General features: G+C 33.4%; 1 protein-coding gene across 1 annotated transcript in view; it reads left to right on the top strand.

Moving 5' to 3' along the window:
- The window catches only part of myo10 (myosin X), a 105,869-nt gene that overhangs the window by 60,605 nt on the left and 32,771 nt on the right, over window positions 1-12,493 (top strand). The window contains exons 16-21 of the mRNA XM_056479884.1: window positions 975-1,043; window positions 2,066-2,148; window positions 2,303-2,411; window positions 3,556-3,636; window positions 10,694-10,818; window positions 12,110-12,224. Of these exons, the coding sequence (XP_056335859.1) occupies window positions 975-1,043; window positions 2,066-2,148; window positions 2,303-2,411; window positions 3,556-3,636; window positions 10,694-10,818; window positions 12,110-12,224 (582 nt within the window). The remainder of the gene's footprint in view (window positions 1-974; window positions 1,044-2,065; window positions 2,149-2,302; window positions 2,412-3,555; window positions 3,637-10,693; window positions 10,819-12,109; window positions 12,225-12,493) is intronic.

The following is a 12,493-nucleotide window of genomic DNA, read 5'->3' as shown; positions in this document are numbered from 1 at the left end:
GCTCAACCCTGTTAGATTGCGCCCTGCGCTTCAGACTTTGTGCCTAGATCGTTAAAATAGAGTCCTATGGCTGTTTTTTTCCCCTAGCATTTTTCAGCATGTCTTCCGTATTTAACAGAAGAAAGAAACTCAAACTGGTTTTGATCAAGTGGAGGATGGATACTAATAAATGAACTATTGGGCGAACTATCCCTTTAATGTATGAACAACCTTTTAATACATTGTATTATTGTATTATACAAAAAATGCAGAGTTCCACACAATTCCTAAATGTTGTCCCAACACAAATTAAGTTAATATATGGGATACTATGGGATATATAATTCACTATAAGAACTTAAAATAATGTTCAGTATTACTGTTCAGATTATTAATGAGATAATACAACATTATGCACACCTTAAACACATTAATTAATTAGCAGTTTTTCGTATTTTGTGATTCAAGTTTTTTTGTTTTGTTTTTCCACGTTTATTTAGGCTTTTGGATTGCATTATGAGACCTTGATCTTTCTTCCAACAACTTTTATTACCATTTTTAGTAGTTTAAAATGATATATAGTCTGGGTCTGTGTTGTATATTACAAAACAAAAACTACTACTATGTTATTTTAAACTACTAAAATGTCAATAGTAGAGTCAATAAACTGTAGAGTTGTATTTTCAACATCCAAAGTCGACAGAGCAGAGTTCAGTGTCATAAAATACAATCGTAAATAAACGAAAAAGTTAAATACAGAACCTGCTAATTAACAGATTTTTTTACAGTGCGTGCATCGCGATGCATTAAAATGACTCTTATAAAACATTATACATACAGACTTCACAGAAAATATTACGTTTAGCAGTATTCAGAACAGAAAAATTAATAAAATGCAATGCAAATAGACAGAAAATAAAAAAAGTCTATCACTGATATGTATTTTGTACACGGGAACTGCATTCACTGTTCTGTTTCTTTCTTCTTTTTCTCAGAGAAATCAGTTCTACATTAAACCCAGAGTTGCAGTTCATCAGTTTGGAATCAAGCACTATGCTGGAGAGGTACAGCGTCTGTCTACTGGTGTTATTTATTTACTCATTTATTCATTATAGCAGCATGTTGCCATGTAAGACTTTCAACAGTATTTTGCGTCTACTAAAAATAGCTATATAGCTATACATATATAAATATATATATATATATATATATATATATATATATATATATATATATATATATATATATATATATATATATATATATATATATATACAGTTGAAATCAGAATTATTAGCCCCCCTTTGAATTTTTTTTCTTTTTTAAATATTTCCCAAATGATGTTTAACAGAGCAAGGAAATTTTCACAGTATGTCTGATAATATTTTATCTTCTGGAGAAAGTCTTATTTGTTTTATTTCAGCTAGAATAAAAGCAGTTTAAAATTTTTTAAAAGCAATTTTAAGGACACAATTATAAGCCCTTTTAAGCTATATATATTTGATCGTCTACAGAACAAACCATCGTTATACAATAACTTGCCTAATTACTCTAACCTGCCTATTTAACCTAATTAACCTAGTTAAGCCTTTAAATGTCACTTTAAGCTGTATAGAAGTGTCTTGAAAAATATCTAGTCAAATATTAATTACTGTCATCATGATAAAGATAAAATAAATAAGTTATCAGAGATGAGTCATTAAAACTGTTATGTTTAGAAATATGTTGAAAAAAATCTTCTCTCTGTTAAACAGAAATTGGGGAAAAAATAAACATGGGAAGCTAATAATTCACAGAGCAATATATATATATATATATATATATATATATATATATATATATATATATATATATATATATATATTCTAAATAAATCTTCTTGCATGTACTTACATCTTTGTATCCCTTTGTATCCCTTGTATTATTCGTGGCATAATTTCAGTGTAAGATTACAGCTAAAATGACAACCTGTAGTGTATTGCGCTCTCATGTGTTGTGCTATACTGTACATACAAGACAAAAATGCAGTCGACATCAGTGTTCCACATGTCATGTCTCCGGTGAACATCCTGCTTTTTGTCTGCAGGTCGTTTATGATGTCAGAGGAATCCTGGAGAAGAACAGAGACACTTTCAGAGATGATGTTCTCAACTTACTCAGGGAGAGCAGGTGTGTGTGTGTGTGTGTGTGTGTGTGTGTGTGTGTGTGTGTGTGTGTGTGTGTGTGTGTGTGTGTGTGTGTGTGTGTGTGTGTGTGTGTGTTTGCATATAGTTATGTAACTGTTCGCCGTGATAGGATCTGTTCACACGCTCTTCTCTCTCAGGCTGGATTTCGTGTATGATCTGTTTGAGCGAGTGAACACCTGGACCGGACAGGGCACGGTCAAGTGTGGCTCCAAGTATCGCAGACCTACAGTTAGCTCTCAGTTTAAGGTAAGAAAACTCCTGCAATGCTCTAGAACAGTGTTTCCTAACCCTGTTCCTGGAGGCACACCAACAGTACATATTTTGGATGTCTCCTTGTCTGACCCATTAACTTCAGACTTTAGGGTCTCTTCTAATGTTCTGATGAGTTGATTCAAGTGTGTTTGATTAGAAAGAGGTTGAAAACAGCACGCAGAGGTATAAATGCACAGCAACGTGCAAGGCATGCGCCATGGGTCACGTCAATCACTTGACGCAGAAGTATAAACAAGCCTTTAGTGTTCTTGTGCTGAATGTTTTTCTCCTGTCGGATGATGAACTGCATGGACATGAAGCACGACAAGGAAAACGAAGTTCCAGGACACACCGACCAATTGCGTAGTCATCACGACCAATGGTAGCTTAAAGGTGTTGAGAAGCTAAAAAACTCCCCCACAAAGTTTGCTTTGAGCTGTTTTGAACTGCCGAAAACTTTGTTTTGGCCGGATTTTGTTCGAAATTACGTCATTTCAATTCTTTCTTTTCGATTTTGTTTAAATTATACTAAGTGCGGTTGGCACCAGTGGTGTAGTGGTTAGTGCGTCAACACATGCACTACGGTGCTCACGGTGACCCGAGTTCGATTCCCGCCTTACGGTCCTATGTCAATCCCTCCCCTCTCTCTGCTCCCCACGTTTTCCTGTCTACACTCTCTACTGTCCTGTTCATTAAAGGTGAAAACCCCGAAAAAAATTATTATTTAAATAAATAAAAAAGTATACTAAGTGCGAAAATGTTTTTAGAATTTTTGTCTTTGTAATTTTCAAATTTGAACCCACATTATCTGATGCAATTTTGATAGCTGACTTTTTACAATGTCCAATTCATTAAAAAAAAGATATAGAAACCTATTTTTTGTTAGTTAATACATACTTATAATACACAGGAATAAAAAAGGTATTTCTTTGTATGGTTTAGTTGGAAAATATCCACTTTTTTATGCAGTTGTTGTAAATGTAAAGAGACTTATTTTTACAATCTTAGTTCTATGGAAGCATTTTTAGTAACTTCATTAACTTCAACTTAGTTTATTTCTGAGATTAGAATTGCATTGAGCATCACATTTTTGAACCTGTTTGTAACTGATTACTGTATGCATTTTTGTCTTCCGCAGAATTCATTGCACTCCCTGATGTCCACTCTAAGTACCTCAAATCCGTTCTTTGTACGCTGCATTAAACCCAACATTAGCAAGGTATGTCCTGCAAACACAGTAGACATCTGCTACTTTGTGTAAAGTTGTGTGACTTTGGCTTTGTATTAGATTTAGCTTTGTAATTCATTTAGATTTCCAGTTCAGAGTGGATTTCTTTATTTTGAGAATGTCAAGTTTAAGTGCATTCCTAATAATACACACACACTTGCGCGCTCAATACAAACACACACCGATTAGACACACTGTCGAAAGGGGCTTCTTTTGTATGGTTGTGTATTCAGTGAAGAGATATAAGACTCCTCTGAGAGATGCAGACACATGCGCTTCACACTTTTCCTGCACTCAAGGCCATTCATTCGACTGACTATTAACTCTACAGCAGATGTCAGGCCGTGCGTGTGTTTTGTGTTCGTCTGTACCTCTTTGTTCAGTTGCTGGAGGTCAATGCAGAGGTGTTAATGGCACACATCAATTCTCTGACATTGTGCTTTTGCTTTTAGATTTCAGCGCATTAACAAATCTGTTCAAATAAATCAAAATGCTAATTCAGAATGGTTCAGAAACCAAGTGTCTATAGTGTGAAGTTTTGTTTGGTCCCACTTTTTATTAGGTGGCCTTTAATACTATGTACCTGCAGCAAAAAATAAACACAGTGTACTTACTGGGTTCATAATATATTGGAGAACACTTCTGGTGCTCTTGAGGTGGGATTCAGATAGGTTTAGGCACAGGTTTCTTGATATGGGTGTGTTTAAGGGTGGGTTAAGGTGTAAGATATGGTCAACAGTTTAATTATAAATGTAATTACAGAAATTAAATACAGATGTAATTACATACTTTTATTTAATCAATAATAAGTACAAAGTAAAAACATGTATTAACACAATAAGTACATTGTAACTAATTATTAATTTCAGTTTAAGGGCATATTAGTTAAGGCCATCTAATATAAAGTGGGAACGTTTTTTAATGTAGAAGAGAAAAAAAAATATTATATAATAATAATAAAACAGAATATTTATTTATAATTTTTATCATAATTATTATTATTTCACATTAAATAAGAAAATTAATAAATCGATTATCTAATTTATGGTAACTTATGTGTGACTTCTTGCTTTATTTTTGTCCAAAAACAAATCATATTTTCAATTATTTCACTGAAAATAAAAGAAAAATAAATCAAATATTATTGTAGTGTATTAAGTTGTTTTCAGATGCATTTAATGCATAATGTTGTGTTATATTAATCAATTATGTTTTCGTTTTAATTTTAGTGAAAGTCATTTTGTTGTTAATTTTATAATTTGTATTTTTATTTGTATATACAGTTGAAGTCACAATTATTAGCCCCCCTGTTTATTTTTTTCCCCAATTTCTGTTTAATGGAGAGAAGATTTTTTTTCAACACATTTCTAAACATAGTTTTAATAACTCATTCCTAATAACTGATTTATTTTATCTTGGCCATGATGACAGTAAATAATATTTGACTAGATATTTTTAAGACACTTCTATTCAGCTTAAAGTGACATTTAAAGGCTTAACTAGGTTAATTAGGTTAATCAGGCAGGTTAGGGTAATTAGGCAAGTTATTGTATAACGATGGTTTGTTCTGTAGACTATTGAAAAAATATTTAGCTTAAGGGGCTAATAATTTTGACCTTAAAATGGTTTAAAAAAAAAATAAAAACTGCTTTTATTCTAGTTGATTTAAAATAAATAAGACTTTCTCCAAAAGGAAAAATATTATCAGACATACTGTGAAAATTTTCTTGCTCTGTTAAACATCATTTGGGAAATATTTAAAAAATGAAAAAATATATGTGTAATATAGTTTGCACAATTGCATATTTTAGTTTATTATTATTATTATTATTATTATATTATTTATTATTTATGATATATATTATTATTATTTAGTATATTATTTGTTAGATTTTTAAGTAACTTCTTTGGCAACTATAGTGAGATGATAAAATAGATGTTTTTGTTAATTTAATTAAAAAAATGTAGTTTAATGTTTTAGATTTGGTTGCCTATAATTACCCATAATCAACTATATAAATTAAATAATTTATAAAAAGTATCTTTCCTTCATTTTTCTATATACATATGGCCTTAATTTTTTTCCTAATTGATCCTTTTCCCTCTTCCAATAAATGTGACTTATAGTAAATAAAACAGATTAATAAATTGACTAAAATATGAATGTTTCATTGTCTGTTATCAAATTCAAATTTTAAATATATATATATTTAAGTAGATTATTATTATAGGTGGGCATAGATCAAAAATTTTAATCTAGATTAATCTCACTGTAATCTTAGAATTAATGTAGATTAAAATGGCTCATTTGAATTCTGCCGAAGGCATTCAGAATATATGTGCTACCCAAATAATGACTAAAAGTAAGTCTTTGAGAACGGGTTTCTCAAGCCAGGTGCTGCATTAGACCAGGGGCTCATCTCCGGTTTCCAAAATGCATCACAAACTGCTTCAGAAACTGTTTTGTGATAAAAATAAATTATGTTTAATAAGATGTACTTGTGTTTACTAACTGTTTATTCAGTTAAACATCAATTTTGAACTGTAGGCCTACATAAGCTCCAAACAGCCTTTTTTTTATTTATTACCTTAATCTGACTGAAGTCATAACTGAACTAAACAGAAATGGAATTAAGACATGTGGAGTATACATATATTAGTGCATTATTGAAGTAAACACCACAATCAAACTATTACCATCATGTAGGACTTTTTGCCATATTTTCCAACAAGATCCACACACTATCAGTAAAATACCGCACACACACACACACACACACACACACACACACACATTGCGAAATGCAGAAGTTTTTTCTTTCCATTTTGCGTGCGTTATTAAATTCCATAACACTCTTCCACCAGTCCTTACTCCTTTTTTGCGTCTAAGTTTGTCACGGAAGCATGAATGAAATGTTCATGAGTTAAAGTGAAACTGCCGAACTGCAGTTAAAGTCACCCAAAAGGTGAAACTCTTTACAAGAAATTACAGGAAACTCTTACATGAAAGCACTTCATGTAAACACCTTAATTATATTATTGTCTATTAAGGTAAATAACTAGATTACAGATGTCCATGTAAGCGTAGTCAGTAGTGTCTTTGAAGTAAGTGAAAGATCCAGAAGGACATCCTGTTGATTTCAATAACCGTCTTTTTTGTCAGACGGCTCACCGGTTTGACTTTCAATCACTGTCATTCATTTTAAAAAGCACCCGGTCCATTTTATTTGTATGTTTTACTGGAATGCATAAACTCTACAGGTGCCTTATAGTTAGATGTGGAGCTAACATTAATCAGATTCACTCTAGTGAACTGCATCTATGTTAGCACATCACATTTGATGTGGTAATTTCACAGTAGGAATACACACAGGTTCGAAGACTCACCACCTACAGTGCAATTCGGCCAGGTATACATCTGTGCTAAAATATCAAGGTGAAAGTCACCATAGCTTGCGTAGAATAGACCCAGCACCCAACCCAACTTGGAGAATAGATTAACGGCGATGTTTTTTTTTATCGCCCGATATGAGTCTCGCGTTAATGCAGTACTTTAATGCCGATAACGGCCCACCACTAATTATTATATATAAAACAAATAATAGTTTGTCAATTTAATGACCCCATTTACAATTATCTGGCAGTCTGCGGGCTCTTAAATGGTCTTAATATGTCTAAAATTTCATAGACTAAATTTTAGGCCTTAAAAAGTCTTAAATTCACTAAAATTTTGTGTTGTAGGTGTTAAATCATTTTAAACAGGTCTTAATTTTCCTATGTTCAAGTAATGCTATTCAATCTGGCTGACACCCAATCACCAATAATCCAACTCAAAACTTCTTTTTATACATTGAACTTTTTTATTGCAAAGAGAGACAGTTCACAACAGCTGTTAAACATTGTTTACAGCAAATTTTCCAAATTAAATTCCCTAATCAGGGAAAGAAAACTAAAGCAACACATCCCTTTACATGATCTTTCATTAATACAAAAGCTATTTACAGAAGTAACCAGGCCATAAGACGAAATCCTTAGTGTTTAGCCCTGTATAAGCCAAAAATTTAATTCATAAGGGTCTTAAAGGGGTCTTAAAATTGATTTGAAGAAACCTACAGAAACCATGAATTATGTAAATCATCAAAACATCTCTCTGTTTGGGAGTCTTTTGTTTTATTTACTTTAGCATCTCTGTCTGTCTGTCTCCCTGTCCGCTGTCTCCCACTTTATTTGAATGTAAACAGCTGGGGTGACTTCTGCCCCCTTTTTTACCCACAATGCATTGCCCTCCGACACCCCCCTCCCCCTCTGAACACAAATTAGCCCAGCATGGCTCTGGTCCCCATGGTAACCAGCAGTGTGTGAATGGATGTGTGTGTGTGCGCGCGCATAAGGGAGAAAGTGTGAGAGAGTGTGTGTGTATGTGTGTGAACTGGCCAGTTGATCACTGGCTCGATGTGGGCATACACTCACTCACTCAGAGCTGCTGACGGACACACCATGAGAACGGACACTTTTCTCTACAGTAAGACCTCATATGTTTTCAAAGTAAACTCTCAGACTGCTGCTTTGTTAATGTAGAGGTGCAGGACTGATGAAATGATGTTTAGACAGATGTTAAGAGTTTCTCCAGATGCTTGACTGCTGTTTTTAGCATGGTGTTTTTAGTTTATCTGCATTGTCAGAGAACATTTACCTGTTGGTAAATGAAGATGATGCTTAGAGTTTTGCTTATTTGAGAGTAGATAAAAGAAAACTTTTCACAAATTTCAGATCATGTTAATATAACGTTAATATAACATAACGATAACATAATGATCACCCAGAAATGACAAATTCAGTATTATTATTGTTTAATTTTAAGTTTTCGTGATATTTTCTTATGTAGAACATAAAAGGAGATATTTTGAAGAATGTATAACAGTATACAGTGGCTTCAATTCTGAAAATTAGACTGGCGCAGTTTCAATTTACTAGAACTTCTATGTTAAGCTGCTTTGACACAATCTACATTGTAAAAGCGCTATAGAAATAAAGATGAATTGAATGGTAGACAATGGAGTCCAACACTTTTATTGTATTTACCAAAAAGGATATACAGTTAAAGGAAATGACAATTCAATATTTATCGTTGTGTCATTTCAAGTCTGCGTGATATTTTCTCACTTACAGTTAAAGGGAAAATATTAGCCCTCCTGTGAAATTTGAATCCTTCAAATATTTCCATGTGCTATTTAACAGCTCAAGGAATTTTTGACAGTATTTCCTGTTATATTTGTTTAATCTAGAGAAAGTCATATTTCTTATAGTTTGGCTGGAATAAAAGCAGTTTTTACATTTTTGTTTATTTATTTTTTGGGGGGGCTAAAAATTATTAGCCCCTTTAAGATTTTTTTTCTTGATCGGCTTTTATCTAATATCTTGCCTAGTTCACCAAACTTGTCTATTGCACTTTAAGCCAAATACTAGTATCTTGCAAAATAACTTGTAAAATATTATGTACTGTCATCGTGACAAAAAAAAATATATATATATTAAAACTAATGTGTAAAACTGTGTTGAATAACCTTTTTGGAAAATGTTTGAAAAATAATTAACATAACAGTTAAAAGAAAAACAGGATTTCTGGAATCATTTACTTGTTATCTTGACATTTCAAACGAAACATAAAAGAAGATATTTTGAAGAATGTTTTCTGTATACAATGGTAGTCAATGGGGTCCAACACTTTTATTGTATTTACAAAAGAAAAGATATACAGTCAAAGGCAAAAACATGAGCCTTTCTGTATAATGTGATTATTTTTTTCAAAAGTTTTACTGTGAAGAGCAGTGAATTTTTTTGCAGTATTTCCTATTATATTTTTTTAATATAGAGAAAGTCATATTTTTTATAGTTTGGCTGGAATAAAAATTTTATTTTACCTTTTTTGAATACTTGTTTAGGGTAAAAATGATTACCGTTTTAAGATAATTTTTTCTCTATCGGCCTTAATCTTATATCTTGCCTAATTAACCTACTGTAACTTGTCTAGTTAACCTAATTAAATTAAGTTAAGCCTTTAAATTGCACTTCAAGCCGAACACTATTATCTTACAAAACAATTAGTAAAATATTATGTACTATCATCATACTCATAAACAAAAACAAAAGATATTAATTATTAAAACTATTATGTGTTAAAACGTGTTTAAAAAAACCTTTTGGGAAATATTTGAAAATGATTTCAGATTTCTTAATAATAATTTTGATAGACAACTGTATGTTAATATAACCCAGGAGAGTTTGCCAAGTTGTGATTATTTCAAAGAATAGTTAACATCACATTAATATGAATAAACATTTCTAGAATCATCTACTTGTCCTCTTGACATTACCAGCAGAACATAAAAGGAGACATTTTGAAGAATGTTTTTTTACTATACAATGAAAGTCAATGGGGTCCAAAACTTATATTCTGTTCATGAAAAAAATATGGAGACACATATTAATGTAATCTTTGTGTTTCACAGAAAATAAGCAAAACAAACAGCTGAGGAATTACATTTTGAACATGTTGCTAGTATTTGTTTTGCTGGCATACGATTAAAGAGAGACATCCACCTCCCCCATCAAGCTCAATGACATTGATCCTGTCTGCTTTCTGTGACTCTCGCTGCATGTATCAGTATGTTAATGTACCACTGACTAGAATGAATGATTGTGTGTGTGTGTGTTGTGTGTGTATGTGTGTTGACCTTGCTCTCACAGAGCTCATTCAGCACTCATCTCTTCATCTCACTTTCATTCGCCAATTTCTCTGGTTCAGTCCTGCTTCCACAGAGATGACATTTAGAAGCGGGGATCACAGCGCCCCGTTTCCGACCTCACCCCCACACAGGGTCAGAGGTCACCGGGAGAGGGGGTGATAATGACCCACTTAATGTGTTTGAAGAATGAGTCCACTCAAAACTCAACCCGGCTATATTTGAAAGCAGAATTAATGTGGTTAATTTAGATCTGAGTTTCCATTCTTTATTTTTTTAAATGTCCCCGTCTCTGTTTTTCACAGATGCCCGGTCAGTTTGAGCAAACTGTGGTCCTCAATCAGCTCAGATATTCTGGGATGTTGGAAACGGTGAAAATCAGACGTTCTGGGTTTCCCATCAGGAGGACGTTCAAGGATTTCTGTTCCAGGTTTGTACACACACAAAGCTCTCAGTTTACTGTAGTTAAAATGAAGGCCACGCTTACACTAATACGTTTTAGTTTGAAAACGCATAAGTTTCGCAATGGTTACGCCATCCGTCCACACTATGCCAGAGTTTTCGAGAGCCGAAAATGGAGCGTTTTGGAAACGCTGCTGCTCCATGTCAGTGTGGATTGGGGAAACGGAGACATCTGCAAAATGAGGCTGCAGACATTCACCTCTCTGATTAGGGCTTTTTCCTCAATATTAGGTAGCGTACACACACTTCAGTCTTGCATCCTCTTCTTGTAAGTTCAGACTTCGCAAGTTTGATATGGAAAATAAACTCCCGAGGACATGTCCGGTAAATCTTCAAAGGGAACAGTGTACTTTATAATCTCATTCACAACACCCTGGATACGTTGTTTCACTTTCTTAGCAATAAAATGAAAACATGATATGAGGATCTGCCTATTTTAATTTTTATATTAACAATTTAACAGACACCAAAAGTGTTGAGATGTAGCTGCATATTTATATGAGCGTCATCTTCACTGGATGCATAACAAAACAGAGCCTATAACACAACAGCCTCCTTTCATTTTTATTGAGAAATACGAAACATACCCTCTCTTTTGCTCAATGTCAGTTTTAATAATCAACAATGGCCATTATAAAAGTATAACGTACAATAAGTTTATTATAGAAAATAAAGGCAAGCAATCAGTCAAATGTGCAGAATCAGTGTACGTGGTTACATTAATTAATACATAAACTTATCTTTGTGCTTGGCCCAAACACATTACCTGAGAACATGTGATAGATTCAAAAAACCAAAGTCGGGGAATATGTCGTGATACATAGACAACAAGATGAATTAAATATCACGGTCAGCAAATATAGTGAGATTAGATCCAGTGGTAGATCCTTGATGAACAGTCCGACGTACACAGCTCTCATCTAGGTAGATGACTGCCTGGAGCTCAGACGCTCCACATACACTGCATCGCATGCCAGATTGTGTGTGTGTGTGTGTGTGTGTGAGTATGTGTGTGGTCACGTGTTGTGCATTTTCAGCGATGTAGTGTAGACGGAGAGCAAGGGATTTTTCACAGTATTTCCTATAATATTTTTTCTTCTAGGGAAAGTCTTATTTGTTTTATTTCAGCTAGAATACAAGCAGTTTTTAATAAATAAATAAAAAAAATTTTAAGGTCAATAATATTAGCCCCTACATACATTTTACTATTTGGACACAGCATGTGAGTTGAATCACTCTTTTGTGTTGTGTTTTGTCAGGTATTATGTGTTGACGAGGACTTTGGCTTTGTCAGATGACCTGAAGGGGCGGAGTCTCCTGCTGCTGCAGCTCTATGACAGCAGCGGTGCTGAATGGCAGCTGGGAAAAACCAAAGTAAGCAACAATCACTCTCTTGGATCTTCACTGTGAAACTTTTTCTACAACACAATTTAATCACCTGTTCGCTATTTTTTTCTTCTGATTATTATGCATGAAGTCGTATTGGATTTAAACTAAAGAACTAAACTGAACTCTGAAAACTGGGCTGACACATTTTCAATTTACTAGAACTTCTATGTGAAGCTGCTTTGACCCAATCTACAATGTAAAAGCGATATAGAAACAAAGATGAATTGAATTGAATAAAGAAGATTGAATCCAGA

This window comes from Danio aesculapii, chromosome 2, assembly GCF_903798145.1.
Source record: "Danio aesculapii chromosome 2, fDanAes4.1, whole genome shotgun sequence".
NCBI lineage: Eukaryota > Metazoa > Chordata > Actinopteri > Cypriniformes > Danionidae > Danio > Danio aesculapii.
This window is presented reverse-complemented; position numbering and strand designations above follow the sequence as displayed.